Source organism: Lissotriton vulgaris, chromosome 11 (genome assembly GCF_964263255.1).
Source record: "Lissotriton vulgaris chromosome 11, aLisVul1.2, whole genome shotgun sequence".
Taxonomy (NCBI): domain Eukaryota; kingdom Metazoa; phylum Chordata; class Amphibia; order Caudata; family Salamandridae; genus Lissotriton; species Lissotriton vulgaris.
Genome location: NC_141699.1, coordinates 260,317,099 through 260,341,403, shown reverse-complemented (window position 1 = coordinate 260,341,403; position 24,305 = coordinate 260,317,099). Strand labels below are relative to the sequence as shown.

Genomic DNA, 24,305 nt, shown 5'->3' with positions numbered 1-24,305 from the left:
ATTGCAGTCCACTGGATGAATCCTAGAGTACACAGGGTAGAAATCTAGGAGAAAGACATGGCCGAGTAGGTCCTGGTACAGGGTCCCACATGAGAAATATTAGAAAAGATTAAGATATATGGTTAACTTTGGAGCAGAGACAGAAATTAAGGGCTCTGAGCCTTGTCAGCAATGATAATAAAAAGGACGAGGCCTTGCACATTAAGAGGGACGAATTAATCCTACAGATAAGTACCTAATGCAGAGTGTGTAGTGAGGGAACAGATACATTTTTAACAGGCAAGGTAAACAATACCAACATTGTTAATAAGCCTTCCTTTCTAGAGGGAGCAAGTAACCTGAAGTGTTGTGTTGAAAATTAATCTTTTCTTTATCTGTTTGCATTATGTAGAAAATGACAAATATATTTTTTTTTAAATGAATACACTTAGGAGTAATCCGGGATTTTTATATGTCAGTCGTCCTTCGATGAACAAAGTTATCAAAAGCATCTTTCCTAGCATGCCAAGTCTCTCCCCATTTTCCCACATTTAGGTTTCCCATTGAAGGACCTCCTTCTACCTAGTTTGATAGCAACTGGAAAATACATACAGATTTTATCTGAACGCATCAGTATACCTACTCTGAAGACTACAAAAAAAGCAGCTAGAAGACAAGTTCTGCACCAATACGTAAGGTACCACACAGATCCAGCTTACCAACCGCTTGGTCAGGAGTGCCTCCTTTAACCCTTTCGATGCTGATGACGCTCGTCATCACCCACGGGTGTCGTGTGCTGATGACGAGCTGAGCTCGTCATAGAAGCAGCAAAATTGTAATTTGCAGCACAGGGCAAAAATCCCCACAGCAGCCATGTGGTTAAAGGACATTTAGATCAATGAATTTTCATTCACAGAATAAAATGTGCGTTTGAAAACGTGCATCACATTTACTTGAGGAAAATAAACATGTACAGAATGAATAAAGCATAAAAGAAGCCACGTTCATTCACAAAAAACATTGCATGCCATATTCTTCCTTGAACAAGCATGGTAAAGGATACTATTCAGAATACACAACTTTGTACCGTGCATTACATAAATCTACTTGGGCCCAGTTTATAAATTAACCGTAGTGCAGCACGATATTCATAACAACTGATAAATTCCAACATCACTTGATCTGAATTGTTTGTGCTTGATAACTAGCACTATTTAGGATTTTGCCCAAAAATGGGGCATAACAGGTGTCAAATTGGTGCTTGCCACACTAAAGCCACAAATCTTGGTATTTACCCGGTGTATCCCCCCCCCCCCTCTCTGGTAAATTTTGTCATGTTTGACATGCTGAGCTTTACCTGCGGACATTTGTGGAGATGCAGTTCTAGGTGCAAGACGTATATTTCCAATATGTTCTGTGGAAGTAGCGACCACACATTTTGGAATTAACTAGGCCACTTGTAATCAGGGCCTTAGTCACTGAAACTCACTGTAAAGTTTTGTACAGGAGTCAAAGGTATAATAGTGTAGACTACAACTCTTAAACAATATATACATATTTTGAAATACACCTAATTCTGAATGACCAGCATTGCTCCAATTACACAACGTAGTTCTATGCATCTTTGCAGAAAGATTTACAGTACTTTGAAGGGTGAGAGTCATTTTGTGACTTTTTATAGGTGTTGTAGTATACAATGCGATGTAGCTTTAACCTTTCTTGAAATCTTTTTTGTTTTATCTAGGAAATATACAATTTATTATCTAAAAAGTTTGCCAGACTACAAACGTTGTGTTGTGTTACCTATTGTATCAATACCAGAATGATGAAAGGCTAAGATAAGTCGTTGGAAATCAAACTCATGTCATGGGTGCTTTAGAGCCTTTCAGAAGCCTCCTATGGCGATCTATATACAGATGCATTTTTACTGCATGTTTGCTAATTGCATTTATATAGAGTTTCTTACTCCTTATGTCAGGATGCTAGATTACATTTCCAGTTATGTAGTGGCATTGCACAATGGAAGTGGTTTCACTACTACTAAGAAAAACCCACAAAAACTGCTTGTAATATTAATGTTTTCACATCCTAAGTAGTGGTACTTTCGTAACAACAGGAGCAGCTGACTTTGCAACTGGGGAACCAGGTTTGAGTCTCGGCGTCTGCTCAACATCCTGTGATTCTGGGCAAATCACAATCTCGCGTGCCTCCCAAAAAATGAATGTAATTGGTGATCATGTAAAGCATTCCAATACTTTCCGGTCGAGTTTGCGTTAATAAATAAAAAAATAAAAAAAGAAACAAAAACAAGCATTTTTCTTTACAGGGCAAAATCCTTACGACCTGTCACTCTGCCTAAATGGCTCATTTATTGGGGCGTGGTGCCTGGTGCCTGACTATTATTCCAGTGAGCACATTGTAGAGTACCCTGTTGTGTATTTGTAACAATGGTGGACTCTGATAACAGCAGCTTTTATCCAAGCTGCTGTCTTGTCACCTCCCAATCTTCTTTGAAAGGGAAATGATAAGGCCGGGCGGAGCGGGTGTAGGGCCACCTGAGCTACGGGGGAAAAAACACAAAAAAGCTTTCTAAGTGTGTTCATGCTAAATATGTTCATTTATGCAGGGCCGGTCCTAGAACTTCTGGGGTCCCGGGCGAAAGGGAAGATTTGAGGCCCCTTTACTTTGCATGAAACATCCAGTCGGGCCGGCATGACTCACGGTCTCTGGGGATTCGCGCGCAGGTGGGGGTTAATTTAAAAATAAAATAAACTTCCTGTCCTGCTTTCCTGCCTCTGGCAGGAACAGGAAGCAGGCAGCCTCCCTCCCCTAAGCCAATCACAATGCTGCAATGACAGCTTTGTGATTGGTCGGGATGCCGGCCAGCCATGCGCCTATGGGGAGGCCATTTTCTCCTTTAGGCTGCATTGCAGCATACATGGAGAAAGGCCAGAGTGCGCATGACTGGTTTGCTCGGCCCGGGAGGGCCGAACAAACAGTCAGCACCCTTAGCAGTTGGCAAGGCACTCCTCTCCTGCCCTAAAGCAGCTCCACCTGCCCCCAACCAAACACTTCTGCTTCTCGCACTGCGAGAAGGCTGTGGGGCAACACTCCTCCGCGCTAGTGGAGGAGCCTCCCTTGGTAACATCACAAGAGGTGACATCACAGAAAGTGACATCACAGGACTATTGATCTTATTTGGCATCACTGAAGAGACTTAACATGGCTATCAGTAACAAGGACAAAAAGATAAATGAAGTAAGTCCATATATTTTAAAACTGTATTAAATGGAATTCATTTGTCACATTGGATGAAAAAGCTAGGAGCAGGTCTCACAAAGATGTATATTATTTACTCCTTGTTAACTGATTGTTTCCAGATTAGTGCATGATACAATTTCCAGTTCTGCCTCATAAAGGGGGGAGATCCTGTTGAGGTAATGAGGGGCGGGATCATTAAAAAGATAAAATGACAGAAGAGAAAACCTCTCACACCATGAATAGAATTGCTAATTTCAAAAGGCTCCCTTATCTTTCTGTGCCATTATTGTGCTACCTTAGGATGACATTAATACTTTGTAATTTGTTTTAACGTAAATCCTCTCACCAGTATCCCACACGCACATGCTAAGAGATGTAGGATAATCTTTTTTGTGTGTAGTCTCTTTACTCGCCAGAATTATGTTAAGTGCAAAAACACAACACATATAGTACAAAATTACAAGACATCATTGAAAACAAATAAAGATTGTACATAATTAAAAAAAGACTTAGAACAACCGAGACAACTGCTAAATCATACCCTGACTTGAAGGTATGCTTCAGATTCAAGGGGTTTTCAAATCAACGTTTTTGATTTGGTGGTAGAACTGTAGGAAGTAGAAGTGGCTGCCTTTAGCGCTAGTGGAGCCCTGTGCAACAATGTTGGTGCCCCCCAATGACTTGCTCTGCCACGGATCCCCTTACTACCACCCTTTAACAGTGCCCCTCAAGTCTCCATAACCACATTCTCGCTCAGATGCATTTAATTAGATTTACAGCGCCACTGATACCAGTGTAAAATGTAAATGTAATGTAAATCTGTATTTGTAAAGCGCGAACTACTCACCCTTACGGGTCTCAAGGTGCTGGGGGCCGTTGTGGAAATTAAGTGAGCTATTGCCCAGAGTCACATGGTGCTGAGCTGAGCTGCCACTGGAGCCGGGGATCGAACCGTGAACCCTGTGCTCCGAAGTCAGCTGCCCTGGCCGCTGCGCCACACCTCTCCTCAGAACTTTATATCACACAATACACAGAGACAATGAATCATGTGTGTAAATCACAATAGGTATTGTTACATAAGACAAAGGACTAGGAGTCACATGACAATCATACTTGTAGGCAGTATAGTTTAATAGTGATTGGTCTGGTGAAACACAACCTCTGAATTTAGAACGAAATACCATGGTTGGGGGTTCTCTTTAATAACCAGAATTGTTTTCTGTCAAAATGAACCCTTTTTGCAACATTAGGATGATCAAAGGCTGGGGAAAAACCATAACGCTGTAATTTATACCTTGCAGTTTGCAAGCAGGTCTTAGATGACAATTAATAGCTCATTGTTCTATGTTAGGGTTTTGACTGATAAACTGCAAGTAACAATAGGATCTCTCTGACAAAAGCAGTAACCCACTGGCTTGTTTACATTATGTGGATGGACTTAGGGATCTGCATGGTACATGTTCTTTGCAGCAGGCACATGCTTCGTAGGCCTGCCCAAAAGACTTGAGGTGAGCTACAATAGGGGTTGTAGTGGACAGGCCTTCAAGGTTAACCCACACTTGCCACGCTATGGTCCACCTGCTGGTGCTCAGACACCATTTTTATAAGGTCTTTCGGGCCTTCTAAGGTCTAGCATGGAAATGTGCTGTCAGGCGAGTGGTCTGGTGGACTGGTCATGAAGGCTGAACCTGGTTCCCCAGTTCCAAATTCGGCAGCTCTGACCATAATGCCACATCCTCTTCCCCCACTGAACACCATACTGCCCCACTGAGAGAAACTCACACTGCCTTTAACTACACCCAATTGCGCCCCGCTAAACACCTGGAGGGGACTCAATTGAAATTAGGTACAAGACAAGAGCAATATGCTGCCTAAAAAAAGAAGCATTGGCATAGCCAATAGGTCTCGCTTTTGGGACCTTATAAGTATTTAGTTATGCAGCGCAATATCGTTGTTGCAACAACAACTGTGGCTTGGCTAAACACCTATAAGGACCCAAAGACGAGACCTTTTGGCTATGCCAAGGTAGTGATAGAGGCAGAACGAGTGATTACAGTAGTTTTCATTTGGCAATCATGTAGTACCCGAAGCAGTTTAGGTGTTTAGCAAGGTTTGGGAGACTATGGATTTGTGCTTCCTGCCGGCAATGTTTGTTGTAATATCAGGGACATCAATAGTAAAAGAAACTGGTCATCAGACCATAAATCAGCTCACAGACAACTAAAAAACAAAAAAAAACAGTCCAGCCGTCGATCTGTCAGACAAGCTCTTTGGGTACTACATGATTGCCCTATAGCCCAGTCTGACAGAGCGAAAGGGAGAGACTTTCAAATTTGTACTTCGCATTCCATATTGAAAAGGTCCTGTTTTATATTTACCACCAGGAGATTTGATGTGGGAATTTTTTCTCTTAAAGAGCATTTGATAAAGACAATTGGAAATAGACATACTACAGCACAGTTGATCGCGAATCATAATTCTTATGGGCATGTCACTGTTGTGACCTTTACGTACAATACGTTACTTATGAGAATATGTCGAATGAAGTTGGATATATATGTTGTACTAACTGTGAACACTCAGTGTCCAACGAAGTTGGATATATACGAATTTTCTTGGGAGACTTATTGTCAGACGTTATAATGCACCACTAGCCCAGTGCTAATTTTTTTATAACTTTTTTCCATGTAACAAGCCTAAGAGTTATGGGAAAGGTGTTATGATGGCAGGGTTGGAGGGATTAAAGTAAAAAGGAAAATTAAATGAGTGCCTGAATTAAAGCGCGACCAGCAGAGGGCAACTAATTAAGGTCAATAAATCTGAGTTTTGTGCATGTTCCACAGAACAAGAAAGGACCACAAAGCGCAAGCTGGCTAATTAGGAGACTACAAAGAAGTGTGAGAGTTAAGCCAACCAATGGTAAGCAATGGGCAGGCTTCAAGCGCTTTATTGTAAACAATAGTGTCTTGCAAGCGCATGCTGCTCACGCAGGTTCGACCCTTAAAAATAAATCAAAGATAGCGCCAAGCTCTTTGGCCAAGTTGGCAAACATTTAAATAAATGTATTCGTCTCTATGCTACACCCACCCTCTTTCCCTTCCAAGCATGCGCCAGAGGCATCCCTATAAACCCTTTGCTCAACTCTGAACCATGTCTGGCAATATCTTGACTCTGCTGAACATTGCTACCCCTATCTGTAACGGTTGTACACTCACGAAAATGACAGTCAAAACGCGAGAGCAAGAATGTTTTCTTATTTGTGGAAAGAGATGGGCTTCTCCTTGTCGTATCTGTTCCTGCAACCGTAAGCTGAGCAGGACTGCACCATCTTCAAGCCGAGCACTAAGACTGCTGCGATATGTGTGTTTTTGTTTAAACGAATAACTAGTTTTTCGCTACCATTTGATTGCGTCTTTATTTATTGAGTTAAGGGAAATAGACGCCCTTCTCCAGTCACCAAAATGGCTGACGCAGCTTCATTAGTGAATGTCACGTGATTGAAAGAGATATTTTCTTCATTGGCTGAAGCTATTCTCACTATGTCTGTGCTGTGATTGGTGTGTAGTGTTCCTCCCCTTGATCAATCACGAAGTGGAGCAGAATTGTACACAAACTGCTATTACAACATCGGTATCGGGTCTTCCTGAACACCAATATATGTATAAATGGACCAGTATTTTTGTTTGAAAAAGATGGCAACCCTAAGACCTGTCCAATTTAAATTTCAAGAAAATAGTCATGTTCTCACTGGATTCGAACCCCCTTCGGTACACAGGAGATTCCGGGCGGTGATGTAAATCATAAAATAGTCATGTGAGCACAGAATAATTTACCAACACAGAACTGGATGGAATAAAAAACGAGCATTGGCCGCGCGGAAATAAAAAAAAAAATGCGAGTGGTGACGCGAGTTGTGTGCGCACGCGCGACCTGGAAAAGTGCTGTGCGCTTGTGTGCGTTCTAGCAAGCTGGTAGCCGTCAAGGTAGCGCTTTTTGAAGCAGCTACTAAATGTCTCGCCAGAGCAGCGCATGCACTGGCTCAGGCGAGACCTAAAAAGTGACAACATCCTGAAAAAAAGCAAACACTCATAAGGAATGTAAGATTAATTAAAAGCATGTGAAATGTAAGCAGGAACAACATGGTTACCTTAACGCTTTTGCCCTCATTATTCAGAAATCAATGAGTGCTTTTGCATTAAAAAGTTAAGGCCATGACTACAGGGCCAGAAGGGACCAGTTTCAATGTCCATTGCTTATATCCTTACAAAATGTAAGCAATATGGTTTACCAAGACTATATTCATGAATTCAGAGCTACGGTATGCATTTTGTTTTTGAATCCACCCAAATCAATCAAATCAAATCATCTTTATTCGGTTTCCGTTTTTTTTGAAGACCATAAAAGTACATAAAAACACAATAAATAATTAAAAATTACATTCAATTTGAATCAGACGGTACATAGGAACTATTGTTAGACTTCCATCTTATATCAAATATCAAAACAGGGTTCACCATCAGGAATCATAAGTTCAATCGATGCCTAATACAAAGTTTGAGATACTGAACAACCGATTTAGTCATCAGGTTGTTTTCCAAAAATTGTAGTGCCAAATAGGCTGGGCGGCATCTACGAATTTTTAGAACTTTTAATACTGGCAATATCCATCGTCTGCGTAATGGAGTATAAAATTTACAAAAGAATAAAACATGGATTGTGGACTGTGATGACATTGAATCGCAAGGGCATGCTGAGGTGTTATGTGTCCAGTCATTTTGTTTGGGAAACAGAACCAAGTAATGATATAAATTAAACCTAAAACGGGTAAGAAGAAGTTTTTCAAATTGTGTTAAATCATACTGCAAATAGGGTTGGATGGTAGGAACCAGCTGAATTAATAAGCAATGCTGAACTGATGGCTTCCCTATTTCAGTCAGCAACCGAAGTTGAGATAAATGGGACATACAAAGTATTTTGAGATCTTTTTTTGATATGTCTGTTACTGACAGTGGATCATCAAAAAACCTCGGGAAACCAATGTCTGTAAAAAAGGATTCCACGTAGGCCAACCATTTTATCTTTCTCTTGTTGTCTAATTTCAGACAGTCCTGAATTATTGTTCTTGTGAGCTGGCACTCGTCCGTGGCCCATATTCTACGCCATAACATGATGGGTTGGATTTTGATGATATCGGAGATGAAGTCAACCCCGAGTTCGAGGTGACAACCATATGTGGTGTGCTTCTCGGGACGGCCAGTAAAAATCTGAGAAAAGAATTTTCCACTTTTTGGATTTGTTCGACGTTTGTCATTCCCCATACCCCTGCTCCGAAAGTTGCAGTACTTATGCATTTGGCGTTATAGATTTTAATCATTTCGGTCGGAGGTCTTTTTCCGAGACGAAGAGAGAAGGCTTTTAATGCACCGACTGTTCTTATGAGGGACAGTTTTCGGGAGTTGACTACTTCTTTCCAGTTGAAAGCCTCGTCCATGGTGATGCCTAGATAAGGGTACGTGTTTGTTCTTTCAAGGGGTAGATTGTCTACATAGATGGTTTTTGCTTTTTTCCCCTTGGTGCCCACATGCATCACATAGGTTTTTTTGATGTTAATTTTCAAATTTAAGCTGGTCATGAAGGAGCAATAATTATTTAGAGCACGTTGAAGTTGGACAGGAGTTTGGGCAAGGATTACCGCGTTGTCGGCGTATAATAACGCAGGAATCTGGCGACGACCGGCTTCAGGGAGATCTTTTACATCCTTTAGCATTGCGCTCTCGAGGCCATTGGTATAAAGCGTAAATAAGAAGGGGGCCAGTACGCACCCTTGTCTGACCCCCCTTCTGTATGGGAAAGCTGTCTGTCAATTGTCCACCTGTCCCGAATCTAACCTTTCCCGTGGCTCCTGTATACAGTTTGCGGAGAAAGTAAACTATTGATGGTTCAATCCCCATTTGCAGCATTATTGTCCAAAGTTTAGAATGTTGCACACAGCCAAATGCTGCAGTTAGGTCGACGTAAACCATGTGTAGGGAAGATTTTTTTGCGTTTACGTATTTTCCGACCAATAGTGTTAAATTTAGCACTTGATCCACTGTACTCAGTCCTGCCCTAAATCCGTATTGCAGATCTGAGAGCACGCCGTGTTCTTTCGACCACTCCTGGAGACGATCGAGAAGTATACGCCCCGCCATCTTTCCTATCGAGTCCAGGAGGGAAATTGGGCGATAGCATGAAGGACTGTCCCTGTTGCCCTTCTTAAAAATGGGGACGAGTATCGAAGTGGACCAGGAGTCGGGGAGGTTAGTGTTCTTTGCCGCGTTCAATACTTTGGTAAGGAGGGGGGACCAGAGGTCAGGTAAAAGTGTATAGAAGTCCATTGGGACCGAATCAGGTCCTGGTGCTTTTCCTGTTTTGACCATCTTTATGGCTTTTGTTGTTTCGCTCAGTGTGAAGTGAATGGCTACTGGGTAATTCACAGGAAGAAGAGATTTCTGGGCGGTTAGGTCTGCAGATGTATCCTCACCAAATACTCATGAAAAATGTTGCACCCAGTCCTGTGCATTTATAGCTACATCCAGGGACGGATCGTCATTATTGTCTCTTAAGAAGGGGTTTTTTACTATCTCCCAGAAAGCTGAGCTGTCTTTTAGGGAGCTACTTTTCAGTAGTTGTATCCAGAGATTTGCTTTAAGGTCCTTTTTTCTTTTCCTGATTGCTAGCTCGTAAATTTTTCGTAGGTTTATTACCTCTTGTCTGTTTCTGTCTTTTTTTGTTAGGGCCCTCTTTAGTTCCGAGTAGGCTTTGGTACATTCTGTGTCAAACCATCCCGTTCTTATTGCCTTATTAGATTTATAAGGTTTGGTTAGTTCATTTCTTATGTTCAGCACGATCTCTTCGTAGTTAGCCATGATCTCTGATGAAGATGTCGAGGGATCTAGGCACTTATCAATTTGATTTTTACACATGTTAATTATTCGTGTATTGACAGCTTCTTGATCTATTTTACTCCATTTGAGGGTATATCCATTTAATCTATCCAATGTTAGAACTTCCTGATTGAGCAAACCGAAATTGACCTTGTCTTTTTTCATTCGGTGGATCAGTTCTTGATAGGTCAATCTTAATGGAAAATGGTCACTGAGTATATTATTGAGGACCTCGAAGGTCTTGATGCGTGTGGCTTTGTTGGTAGAGATTAATATATAGTCAATTAAAGTTTTGAGACCTCTTCCATGAAAAGTGGGAGTGAATTGAGTTATAGGAGTTTTTAACAGGTTGGCAAACCCTATATCTAGTTCGGCCATGATGGCCTGCATATTGTTGCCTTCAGTGGTGTGGGAGAAGTGGGTGAGGCAGTGTCCTTGTTCGTCTGGGGTCCCACAAATGAAGGTGTGGTTTTAATCGCATATGTGAAGGTTAAAATCTCCTCCCCAGATTATTGTATGAGATACCTTGGCGTGCTTTATTTTGAGATCGTTGGTCTGGTTCAGAATTTCATTTAGGGTGTTGGTCAACTCTGTCGTATTCATATTATTGTAAAAGTTTATGATGGTATAAACCTCACGATTGATTCCTTGAAGGTTGATGATTTGAAAGTTCTGATGAAGTACTGTGAGAGTTGTTTCAAGACGTGGCCAGAGGTTAGAAACGTATACTGTTAAACCTCCTTTGCTTCTCCCTGAGTTTGATCTTATTGCTTGAGAGAAGAATGTTTTATATCCCAATAAATGGATTGGATTGTTAAGCCATGTCTCCTGAAGACAGATTACATCATTCGATTTAATCAGGTCAAGGAAGCTTTTTTCTGCATATTTGGTCGCTAGTCCTGCAACATTCCAGAAGAGCACCCTCTTGTCGGGATTCTCTGGGGTTGCAGTAGATGTCAAATTCTGAGCTGTAGTTCCTTCGTATTGGATGGGTTGCAGATCGAATGTCTTGTTTAGGACAGTTGCCTGCATCTTTTGGGGTGCTTGTATTGTTGATGAGGGTCTCGTATACACCTTGGAAAGACATTGTAAATCATGTGCCATGTTTGCCTTGATTTGGGGTGTTTGCATCGTAGTTAGTTCGTTTGTCCTAATCTTTAGCGTGGGGTGTTCTTTATTGGGTAAATTGCTTGCGGGGAGACTTGCTACGTTGTTTGGTGGAAGACTGTTTTCCGACAAGAAAGTCTTATCATTAATCCGTGGTGATGGTCAGTCGACCATCTCTAAACAACTCTAGGTGTTAAAGGTTGGTATTCCGGCCCATGGTTCCCTCTGGTATTTGGTGAGCCCTCCTGCTGTAGGTGTTCCATTCATCTCGATCTTTTTGGTCATACCCTCATTCTCCTTGGAATCTGCTCCTTTGGTTGTTTCCAAAGCCCCAGTCGCCCTGATTCCTGCTACTTTGCTCGTAGTGATTCCAGGACCAATTTGATGGCCAGTTAGAGTCCTCGGCATGATGACCTTGTCGAGGGTAGAAGAAAGATAAGCGTTTGGTGTTAATTCCGCCACTACCTTCCAAAGAATCCCAGGAGCATATATAGTCCACAGCACGGGGATTTTCAAGGTTGACTATAATGCAGTCGCCAGGGATCGTTTTTGGTTGATGACCTATCCATGAAACCCTTCTAACTGTGGTAATTCTGGTAATATTATTGGGATGATTAGGTCTGTTGATGTTCAGCCAGTACCGGGTTTTGTTTAACAGAGACCAGGTTGGTTCGTCTGTGTCGTTGCTTAGTTCTGGGACCCCTGTTAGAATGACTACAAAGGGGGCAGCCTCCGGGGGGAGGTTAGCTGGCTTGGTCCATCTTTTTTTTGGTCGTTCTGGTTTGTTAAAGTGCCTTTGTGTGCGGTCGGGCTGAGAGGCTGAAGATGCAGATGGTCTGGGAGACGCAATTACTGGGGGGGCTTTAGCTGAGGGAGCACTTACTGATGGTTGGTTTTGTCTGCCTGATGCTGTTTTAGGGGGTTCTTGGAGAGGCTTAGTTTTAATTGAAGAGGTGGATTTTTTTTAATTTTTCTCTGATTGACCGGTTTTTGTATTTAGAGTGTTTGCTGTGGTTGAGTTGTTGGCTAATTGCTTTGAATTATTAGCAGAACTAGGGTTTCCAGTTGGGGCTTTAGGCCCTGCCGATGTTGATGGATCTAAAAGTCTTGGAATTGTGGTTTTTTTTGAAAGGGCGATTAGTATCGCTACTTGTTTTTCTATCAGCTGTAAGCTTTTTTGGATAGGTTGTAGCTGATATTTTACTATTTCCGCTATTTCTTTTGTTAGAGAGGATAGAGTCTTATCGTTGTTCAAGTTTCTGACTCGCGGTGGTGCTGTTTTTTTATGATGAGTTTGGTTAGGATTCGTTCCATTATTGTGATCTTCTGTTGTAAGTACGTCTGTATTGATGTTACTGTTATGTACTGTAACTTCTGTGGTGTTGATATTGTTTGAACTCTGGAATTTATTTGTGTCACAGAGATTGGATGGTAGATTAGATTCAGAGGTCACAGCATCTATTTTTACATGGTTTCCTGGTTGAGTTTCTTTGCACGTTGGATGTTTCGGGATTGCTCCTTCCCTTATCCCTCTAGTTTCGCTCTGTATGGGATCGTTTTGAGGTAACTGTGGACTTGCAAAAATGTCAGGGGTTTGTTCAAGGCCCTGAGACAGTTGTGAGTCAGACAATTGTAAGGATACCGACAAATCGACAGTATTTGGAATTACTTGAATATCAACTTGTGAATCCAATGTAGTGATATTATTATGAGATTGTACACTTGGTGTTCGTGCTTGTGCCAACAGACCCATTGATGAGCGTCTTGCTTGCTCAAGTTCGTAAGAAACACGTCTGTCGATCAGCATAACAGTGTGATCTATTGTTTGGTTCACCTTGGTGATGAATTGATCTATGGGGCCTGTAGAAGTCGTCATATTTTTCAATGTTTTACTCCTGGAACCTCTTGTAGACATTATGTTTGGTTTGACCAGGTAAGTGATTGATGATGGATTGCTCTTAATGATGAGAGGTGAGTGCTAAGCAGTTCCTCCGCAAAAAGCGCGTATAGGTTGTGGATTCATTTTAACTGATAGCAGATGTTAGGGGGCTGGACCCAGCCCAGTCTCCTCCGGTCTGTGACGGGCTAGGACGGGCCCACCCTTGGCCCAGGCTTCGCCCAGCGTCCCGCGAGAGGGAACAGTGACGCCCTTTATGCGCCTCCTGGCGCGGCGTGATAGGGGTGTGGCTGGAGACCTCGAGGGCTGCCGGGAGTTGTAGGCAGCCCCTCGCCTCGCTCCACTCGGCGGCCCCGCTGTCAGGTGTAGGGAAACAGCAGGACGGCAGGAGGGAGACGGTGGGGGATCTCTACAGCCCGAGGATAGGTTGGTTGAGGGGAGCCTTCCCCTTTCGGCGCAATGCAGTGCAGGTCAGAACAGCGAAAGTCAGGTACGGCCAAAACAGCGAATCCACCCATTAAGCAGGTATTGCAGTACATCCAGGAATGGTGCACTTTCCCACCCGGGGAAAACAATGCTGTTCAGAGAGACAAGAAAACAAAAGTAGAGCTTCACTGGCAAACTCTGTAAAGTGGCACTAATGTGTTTTGGGTGTGACTAAAATCAATCTGGACCCTTCTCGACCCACTCTGTCTTGCTTTAGTTATTTTTTTTACATTTTTAAATTTTTATTTATCTCCATCCCAAGACTGCACTTTGGAAGTGAAAAATGTCAGAAAAAAAGACGATATTTCCAGAAAAAGCGTTTTTATATTTTGGATTAATTTCACAGGGGAACAAATAAAGGAAAGGAAAGAGGGAGTACTGGCAACAAGGCCTTGAAAGGGGCCCCCACACATGGACCTTACAGCTTGCTCTAGTGCTTAGAGACCCAGAGAAAAGGGGACCCTCCCCTGGTCCTTTGTAGCAGTAAGGAGGCATTTCGTAAAACACTGCCCTAACACTGCTGCAAAAGTTAACAGAAGTCAGTTGATCAGACTACTCCCTCCTCCCCTCACCCACCTCGCCTTACCTGTGTCTGGCTGGTCCTGGAAACAAAGGGGCCTTCTGTCACCTAGCAAAAAAATACAGAAAGGGAATGGCCGGTACTTAAGAGAGGTGCTGCCCCGCCCCTGACACTCTGAGCCATAATTTCTGGCCTGGCTGCTGTGCCTTCCCCACTCTGTTTGTACCTTCCCCCCACCCCTGAACCCCCAGGAATGCCATGAGGACACCCTGACCAGCAAGGTCGACTCAAGTCATCTCGCATGTGTATTGTGATAGTGTGGGGCAGGGGGCCTCAGATGAGCAGGTGGGCTAACTGTGAAAGTGTGGCCTCTTACACGGAAGCGGGCCCCCCTGTCTTTCAGTTGAGTGCGAGGCCCTGGGCAGCTGCCCACACGTCCCATGCCTAGCACCGGCCCTGCATATATGCATGGGAGTCAACAGGAATACTTCACTACCAAACTGCAAGCCTGGCTAGCAGCCCAGCAGCCACAGCCCCAGTCAGCCCTTCTCACACCCGCTGACGGGGAGGGGTTGGGGGGCGTGCAGCCCTATATGTGTTGCGCGCCTTCCCGTCACTACCCTCCTCTCTCCCTTATATTGCTGGCTTCCTGCCCCGGCCTCTGTGCAACAAGGCTTCAAGGCTGTGATGAGAGGTGTGATGCCGCTTTCAGTACCAATCCTCAAAGAACCCTCTATCGACTGCACGGGAAACAGCCACTACAACGAAGCCTTTACCACGAATGCACTAACCACGCATGCTTTACAACGCATGCGTGGTTACCACTATAACCTTTACCACGCATTCCTTTACTACGAAAAACGTAGTAAAGGAATGTGAGTTAAAGGTCGGAAAAAAAGGGGGGGTTGGAGGGGGGGTCTCTCCCCCCCCCCCCCCCCCCAAAAAAAAGCAAACAAACGAGAGGGTTTAATAAAAAATAAAAAAAATAAAACTTACCTTAAACACGCTCTTCTGTGCCTCTGTCCTTCATGGAAAGAGCCTCCCTAACAGACGTAATTACGTACGTGCGTCTACGTACTCCATCAAAAATAGAGAAAGGACCACTTAGAAGTAGGAGAATACCGTCACAAGAAAATGTAAGTACATTTTTTAATTATAATAATGTATTAGGTTAGGCATAATTAAAAAAACATGTATAGATTTCAACTACATAATCAATCATGCAGTCGAATTAACATGAAAATGCCAATATCATGCATAGTTAAACAACGAAAAAAGTTGTTAAACTATGCGTAGTAAAGGCATTTTTGTGGTAAACAATATGCGTGGTAATGGCATTCCGTTGTAACGCATGCGTGGAAAAGGCATTCGTTGCAACGGAATGGGTTGTAACATCATATAACCGACTGCACAGGCATTTATTGCAGGAAACCGTCACCAAAGGAGAGTTTGGAAAAACTACTGTGATTTTTACCTCTGGATTCATTGTATGGCACTGAAGCTGGTATGGTGCACACACAGCACCCCGTTCATTTTATATGGCCATCCCCATTCATCACCTGGATGTGGGAAGTGTCTGACAATCCCTTGTGTTTTGATTGAAGGTGCTCGGTAACTCACATTCTCAATCACTTGTTTGCCGTACGCTCTCCTGTCGGGACAGTAGGTTACACCTTTCAGGGACGTGGCCAGGAAAATGATGCATCTTCTGATAATAAGGAATATGCCTCATTAGCATGCATGCTGTTTTACGCATGTCATTACAACGACCGAGTTGTAACAACGCATGCCATTACTCTGCAAGTCGGAACACCGACTTACTTTGGGGGGGAGCACTGGGTGTTGGAATAGTATAATTTACTATTCCAACTCCAGTCTGTGCAACAGTAAGGAAGGTGTTGGAAAATCCAACACCTTCTGACCCCTAGAACAAGCCTGTGTTCCGACTTGTGGAGTAATGGCATACGTTGTAACAACGCAGTCGTTGTAACGACCGCGTTATAATGGCACGCGGTGTTCTCGGTTAAACGATGTTTACCCTTTACATGCCTCATTAACAAAGCCATTTGCAGCTGTATATCGATTTTTCACAACGGAGGCTTGAAGTACGAGTTAAAATTCAGTTTTGTAATACTGAAAAAGAAACCAGCCTGTCCATTACATTACTTCAGTATTGTAGATCTTCTCCAAAAGGTGTCAAATGTGTATTCCAAATAGGGCTTTGGTGGAAAATTTGAGAATTCTGGCAAACGTTTGTGGGCATTCAAAAACTTCCACAGAATCCATTCCTATCTAGAAATAGTCAGATTTAATCCTACTACTTGCACGAGTAATTGGTAAATAAAAAAAAATGCAAGCCATTTTGCTTGTGGATTTGCATTCTAAATACAATAATGAATGTAGGCTTGCATATAAATGTACGTTTGAGCTTCACAAAACCTTTAAGGAGTACTTTTGGAAACTCTCAGGGGCTGAGGTTTCTAGGCACGGTCCTGGAAATTCGTAAAGCTATACCGATTTGAGGGTATAAACTCATTGGTGCTTGAATCACGAATTTATTTGGGTATTGAACAATATTCATTTTTCATTCATTTAGTGTACTTTTTGGTGTATCCTAGCAACACAGGACCCTCATGGGCTTCACGTTCGTTATTTACAAACACCCCTCTTTTTTTTGTTTAGTAGTTTTGGGATAGTTCATCCTACAATATATTTTTTGAATAAATGTTTCCCTCGTTGACATTTTTGGAACATTTCAACCCACACTTTAGCTATACCATACAGCCATCATGTTTAGTAATTTTTGTCCTATTCCACCCTCTATTGTCTACAGCCTTCCCTTATGGTCACATTTGGGAAATTCCAGCCTACATTTTGTCGTTTGTATACATTCTTTGCGACAGTCATTGGTGGGTTATACACCTTACAATCAATCTATTGTTTGGTAATATTCATCTCAGTCGTTGTTGGCATGTCTACCTTCAGGTATATCCTTTATATACACCCCTCTTGTTATTCTTGGGATAATCCACCCTCTATTTTATTTTGTTTCTGGGCCTCCTCTGGTCACCACTTCTTGCAATATATGACCCTTCACTACATCCTGTGTTTACGCACATTTCTGCTTTGGTATAATCCTGTTTTATAGGTGCCCTTGCTATCACATGCTCTCATCTGTTTTTCAGAGTCCCACCAAAGAAACAGGAAGATCAGTACAAGTTGCTGTGGCAGTTGTGGACACTTTTGTTTGGCAGGCCCTTGCCTCTGTGGCTATCCCCGGATTCACCATCAACCGCATATGTGCCGCCTCTCTCTACCTCCTTGCCAAAAGCACCCGTTGGCCGCTCCCTGTGCGCCGTTGGACGACTACTGCAGTTGGACTCTCAGCGATACCATTCATCATCACCCCCATAGACAGGTAAAAAGGGAAAGCACTGGGTCTTTAGTGTGGCAATCGGATGACTATTCCTGCAGCTTGACAACGCCCTTTTCCATGCACTATTTAATGGGGCACAACGGGAGCATTTCATTTCACTTTTGTACTAGTTTAGGAGAAGCTGAAGGTTTTGAGTCCATCCTCCCCCTTGCCTAGTGTTCTCATAAAAAAAGGAATGTTTTAAGTTGTGAGATGGTCATGAAAAACGTCATTGAGCATAGGTGTGGGGGAGTCTACCGATTGATGAAATATCCAAAAAGAAAGGAAAGCTGAAAGATATTTTTTAATGAACAATTGTAGAAAATATAGTCTTCCAGTTCATAGCTGCTAAGGTTTCAGATTGCTTATGTGTGACATTTTTATAATTTCAGTGTAATAATGAGTTACATTCAACGACTATGAGTGAAATGTTCTCCCGAGCTAAATCAAGCACTGAATACGAAGGAAACATAAATATTTGAAATTGCACCCAATTGAGCAACGAGAAACTCCTGTTGCATGTGTAAAACCAAGCAATTTAGTGCACAGAAAGACATTAACATCAGAAAGTTCACACTTTTGAGCAATGAGAAGCTCTAAAAAAAATTCTGGAAACTGTTGAAAAATCCTTTAAATAATAAGTCACTAAGCGACAGCTACTTTTTAAGACGACTTTTGCATATTCACACAGTGTCTAAATTGCTGTTTTGGACCACATAGCGCTATGAATACAGAATTCAGTAATGCCCACAGCACCAAACGGGGCTCACATAGGTTTCTCTCTAGCTATACACACAACCTACAGTGTTTGTATTAGTTGAGGTTCATAAGGTAAACGTATTTAACTTGCATGATCTATGAACATCTTTCATTTAAAGTGTATCATGGTTAGTTTTTTGTATGGTTACCTGAAGAAGAAAGACAAAAATAGTTGTAGAAATTTTTCTCTCTAAGCCATGAGATGTTTTTGACCCCCTCAAGCACACTCTGAAAGACATGATTATTCCCTCCAGGATAATACAGCACTCACCTTCTGTGCTCTGCTGGACTCTCACCTCTTGCGCCATCAGAAGCCCAGCGAGCGTCTACGCCAAGGTTGTTGGTCAGGGTGGGCAAGTGAGCCGCACACAGTGCTGAGAGGTAAGTAGCAGGTTGTAGGTCGCTGCACTGCTCTCATCTAGGGCGGGCAGCCAGGGACCCTGGGTAAGGGTTTGTTAACAAGCCAGGGTCCTGAGAAGGTGGGGGCTGGCAGGACTTGATACGCAGGCAGACGGCAGGGAAAACCACATCCTGCCAGCACAATTCTCCTTCACAATAATATAATATGCTTGCTGAGCTCCTGAACTGGCCTCTTTAATTTAGTAACTGCGGAAATGTAACAGCTGCCACCATTGGTCTTACTCTACAACACATCTGCTCTGCCAAATGCGATTCACCATAGTACAGTTTATTAAAAATATTTGCACAGCGCACAATCCAGAGCTCACAAGTTTGAATGTGCTCTCAAATGTGAGAATGAATAGAAGAAGGCTCGGTGAAATAAAGTATTTGCCCATGATCACACAATTTGGTCAAACAAGAGCGAGTGACAGGCAAAACCAAGTTGAAAAGAGGCCTTCTTTACTGAAAAGCAGGTCGGAAGGCAGATATGATTCTCTCTCTTCCTGCTTCCGAATGTCCCTCTTCAGACTTTCGAAAATCACGTTTGCATGCGGTGATATTCTGCTGCTGAACGAGACGTACATTATTGGTGCACTATGTCCAGATCACTAGCCTAACAGTAGTATATTTATTCTTAAACAGGTGTGTCTTTTTATCCATAAAATTCAGGCATGTCCAATACAGACCTCTCTTAAAATGTTGGACTTTGAGACCAATATAGGGAAAAGTGAGGTGCAACTCATTTCTTTAGGCCCTGTGCCCCGGCGGCTGTGAAATGCTCACCTGGGTGGGGGCTCATGGGCGTCCGCAGGTGGGGGGAAGGGGGGGGGGGCTTCCTCCCCACCCCCACTGGATCGCCAGTGCGTCCGTTGTGAGCTTAGTCAGGGCCGGCCCTAGTCCATCATGCTGTTGAAATGGTGCCATTGTTCCAGGTGGCAGCCCCCTCCATTGGGTGGCAAGGGTGCAAGGGGATGGCCGAGAAGGGTGCAAGGCAGAGGGGAGAAGGGTGCAAGGCAGAGGGGAGAAGGGTGCAAGGCAGAGGGGAGAAGGGTGCAAGGCAGAGAGGAGAAGGGTGCAAGGCAGAGAGGAAGGGGAGAAGGGTGCAAGGCAGAGGGGAGAAGGGTGCAAGGCAGAGAGGAGAAGGGTGCAAGGCAGAGAGGAGAAGGGTGCAAGGCAGAGAGGAGAAGGGTGCAAGGTAGAGAAGGGTGCAAGGCAGAGGGGGAGAATGGTGCAAGGCAGAGAGGGAGAAGGGTGCAAGGCAGAGGGGAGAAGGTGCAAGGTAGAGAAGGGTGCAAGGCAGAGGGGGAGAAGGGTGCAAGGCAGAGGGGGAGAAGGGTGCAAGGCAGAGGGGGAGAAGGGTGCAAGGCAGAGGGGGAGAAGGGTGTAAGGCAGAGGGGGAGAAGGGTGCAAGGCAGAGGGGGAGAAGGGTGCAAGGCAGAGGGGGAGAAGGGTGCAAGGCAGAGGGGGAGAAGGGTGCAAGGCAGAGGGGAGAATGGTGCAAGGTAGAAAAGGGTGCAAGGAGGAGGTGGAGAAGGGGGAGGGGGAGAAGGGTGCAAGGGGGAGGGCGAGATGGGTGCCAGACAGAGGGGAGAGGGTGCAAGGCAAAGAAGGGTGCAAGGCAAAGGGAGATATGGGTTCAAGGTGGAGAAGGGTGCAAGGCGGAGGGGGAGAAGAGTGCAAAGCGAAGGGGGAGAAGGGTGCATGGGGGAGAAGGGTGCAAGGCGGAGGGGGAGAAGGGTGCAAGGCGGAGAGGAGAAGGGTGCAAGGAGGAGAGGAGAAGGGTGCAAGGCGGAGAGGAGAAGGGTGCAAGGCGGAGAGGAGAAGGGTGCAAGGCAGAGGGCAGAAGAGTGCAAAGTAGAGGGGAGAATTGTGCACGGCAGAGGAGAGAAGGGTGCAAGGCAGAGGGGAGAAGGGTGCAAGGCAACGGGGAGAAGGGTGCAAGGCAAAGGGGAGAATTGTGCAAGGTAGAAAAGGGTGCACGGTGGGGGTGGAGTAGGGTACAACGGGGAGAAGGGTGCAAGGCAAAGGGGAGAATTGTGCAAGGTAGAAAAGGGTGCACGGTGGAGGTGGAGTAGGGTACAAAGGGGAGAAGGGTGCAAGGCAAAGGGGAGAAGGGTGCAAGGCAAAGGGGAGAAGGGTGCAAGGCAAAGGGGAGAATTGTGCAAGGTAGAAAAGGGTGCACGGTGGAGGTGGAGTAGGGTACAAAGGGGAGAAGGGTGCAAGGCAAAGGGGAGAAGGGTGCACGGCATAGGGGAGAAGGGTGCAAGGCAAAGGGGAGAATTGTGCAAGGTAGAAAAGGGTGCACGGTGGAGGTGGAGTAGGGTACAAGGGGGAGAAGGGTGTAAGGGGGAGAAGGAGAAGGGTGCAAGAGGGAGGGCAAGGCAGAGGTGAGAAGAGTGCAAGGGGGATGGTGATGATGTAAAAAATGTAACCCCCCCCCCCCCCCGGAAACAGTTCTGCGGACGCCCATGTGGGGGCTGTTGGGCGGGCGTGAAAAACATCCTTCCGATAAGGCTCACTCCGTGTGCACTGTGCCACTTTCTCCTCAGTACAACAGAACAGCACTAAATGTCAAAGTGGTAGACTTGTGCCAAACCTAGGGGGCTGGGAAAGCTTGAGAAAATCAATAACATTCATAAGGATTCCCCCCCCCCCTCAATCCCCTTACAAGCTGCCGACACAAATTCACCCTCTTTGGGTAATTTCTCAACAGTTTCTCTGTTACAAACACAGAAGGCCATCATGACCTGTCGATCGGAAGCCCCCACGGACTCCTGTCCCCCGAGTATCCTCCACCATCTCATTGAGGCCGTCAACCCTCCAATCAATACCATTGTTAATGAATCCCTCAGCTCAGGCATTGTCCCCGCTGAATGGAAGAAGGCCATTGTTAAGCCTCTAATGAAAAAACAAAACAAATCCCCGACAGATCTATCTAACATGCGCCCAATCTCCCTACTTACGGCACTAGGCAAAATCACTGAGCAGCTAGTACACGAGGAGTTAAAAGCCTTTGTGGAAAACAATCACATTCTGCACCCACAGCAATCTGGTTTCCGCCCTGGCCACTCCACCGAAACTGCATTGATTGAGCTATCGGACACCATTAAGTTCTTGCAGGATGAGGGGAAACATGCTGCACTCATCTTGCTTGACTTAACCGCAGCATTCGATACCATCTCTCATGACATCCTCATTAACAGAATGCGCGAGATTGGTGTGACGGGTACTGCATAAAAAATGGATAACATCATTCCTATCCAACAGATCACAAACAGTTTCACTAGGCCCCTTTCTCTCTGGCGAAAGACCCACTACATCAGGTGTGCCCCAGGGGTCCATACTCAGTCCACTCTTTTTTAATATCTACATGGCCCCCCTGCTCACACTGATTGAATCCCACGGCATCCTCGTAACATCTTATGCTGACGACACCCAACTAGTCGTCACCATAGATAAAAAACACTCCGATGCTGCCCTCAGATTTCAGAATTGCCTCTCCCAAGTCTTTTCTTGGCTCAACAATAACCATCTCAAGTGCAAAAGCGCCAAAACTGAAATTATACCCTTAGGCAAAGACATCCTCTTCTCTCCAAAAGATTGGTGGCCTCAACACTCTGAAGCCCCGCCGAGTGCGGTTTCCTCGGCCCGCAATCTGGGTGTCCAATTCGACTCGTCCCTCAGCTTTGACGATCATGTGCGCATCACTGCAGGGTGCTGTTTTAACCTCATTAGACAGCTGAAGAAATTCTTTGACTTTCTATCTATCTCAGCCAGGAAATCAGTCGCCGTGGCCCTGATCCTATCCCGGCTGGATTACTGTAATGGCCTCTTGGCAGGAATAAAGAAGTCCACCCTTAAGAAACTGCAAAGCGTCCAACACGCAGCGGCCAGGCTCGTTCTTAAACTCCCAAGAAGGTCCTCGGCCTCTGCAGCCCTCAACACTCTCCATTGGCTGCCCCTTCACAAAAGAATCCTCTTTAAACTCCTTGTCATGGTTTTCAAAGCCACCAGGAATACAGGCCCTTTCTATCTAGCTAAGCGCTTTTTGCGCTACACTCCATCGCGCTGCCTGAGGTCATCAGGAGCTAATCTGGTTACTATACCCAGAATGAAGCTCAAAACGAAAGGTGGAAAAACTTTTTCATTCCTGGCGGCTAAGGCATGGAACGGCCTCCCCTTCAACCTCAGGCACGCCCCCACAGAAAGCCTTTTCAGGAAACTCCTGAAGACTTGGATATTCTCTCAGCCCGATTCATCGGTTCTCGCAGCCATTTGATCCTTGTTTCACCAAGCTGGTTCTTCTGTTTGCTCAGCGCCAAGATGCTCCTTCCGGAGCGATAGTTGCGCTATACAAATCCCAATAAATATCAAATATCAAATAACAGATGCCGCCACAGTGACGGTTTGTGGCCAGCCAATGGTACAGCGCTATCAGAGATTAATGCTGTGAAAGTAATTTGAATTTTAAACCTCACGAAAGCTTTATGCGCACTGCACACTTTTAAATTGTTTAAATGCTGTGTGTGTGTTGAATACAAACGCACACTTTTTAAATCTGTATTTCTATGTGCTGACTTGTAATGCGCTAGAACTCACCGCGCTGTTTCTCCCTCACCTGAATTACGAGTAGGGAAGCAGCCTCAGCCGGTTCCACGTTTGGGGACAGCGAGTAGTGGTGGCTCAATTCTCCTTCCTGTCCGCCTCGTTCCGACAGGGTAACTAGTACCGTTGTGCGGAGGGCGGACAGGTGAGAGCCAAACACTTCCGGCACTTCCGGTATTCACTGGAGCGGGTAGCGCTCTAGTGGTTAATCTCAGGGGCTATTTAGGCTGAGCACCAGACACAGCGCGACCGCTGTAAGAGACGGTGGCAGCGTCCCCGACCTGCTTGCTGACACTGGTACAGCGCTATCAGAGATTAATGCTGTGACAGTAATTTGAATTTTAAACCTCACTAAAGCTTTATGCGCACTGCGCACTGTGCACTTTTAAATTGTTTAAATGCTGTGTGTGTTGAATACAAACGCGCACTTTTTAAATCTGTATTTCTATGTGCTGACTTGTAATGCGCTAGAACTCACCGCGCTGTCTCTCCCTCACCTGAATTACGAGTAGGGAAGCAGCCTCAGCCAGTTCCACGTTTGGGGACAGCGAGTAGTGGTGGCTCAATTCTCCTTCCTGTCCGCCTCGTTCCGACAGGGTAACTAGTACCGTTGTGCGGAGGGCGGACAGGTGAGAGCCAAACACTTCCGGCACTTCCGGTATTCACTGGAGCGGGTAGCGCTCTAGTGGTTAATCTCAGGGGCTATTTAGCCCTCGCCCCCCTAGGAGCGCGCAGCGGTCGCCCGCAGCCGAATCCACGCCGAAGACCAGCCAAAGAGCTGCCCGTCTGCGCCCGTCCGCGACAGGACGGGGCCAGGGGCCATGGACCCCACGATCCCTCCACATGGCTTTATCAGGTATTCTGTTCAAGAGTTGTTTAAATTGAGACCACTCCCCTCGACTGACTGTATTTGTGAGAAATGGCCATACTTAGAGGGCCCTTTCTCTT

General features: G+C 44.8%; 1 protein-coding gene across 2 annotated transcripts in view; it reads left to right on the top strand.

Moving 5' to 3' along the window:
• MTFP1 (mitochondrial fission process 1) overlaps positions 1-24,305 on the top strand; it is a 160,716-nt gene that overhangs the window by 125,494 nt on the left and 10,917 nt on the right. The window contains exons 3-4 of one of the 2 annotated variants that reach the window (XM_086943200.1): positions 17,362-17,594; positions 18,605-18,731. In XM_086943200.1, coding sequence (XP_086799326.1) covers positions 17,362-17,594; positions 18,605-18,728 — 357 coding nt within the window. In that variant the 3' untranslated portion in view covers positions 18,729-18,731. The remainder of the gene's footprint in view (positions 1-17,361; positions 17,595-18,604; positions 18,732-24,305) is intronic. The other variant, XM_086943201.1, reaches the window with a different exon arrangement.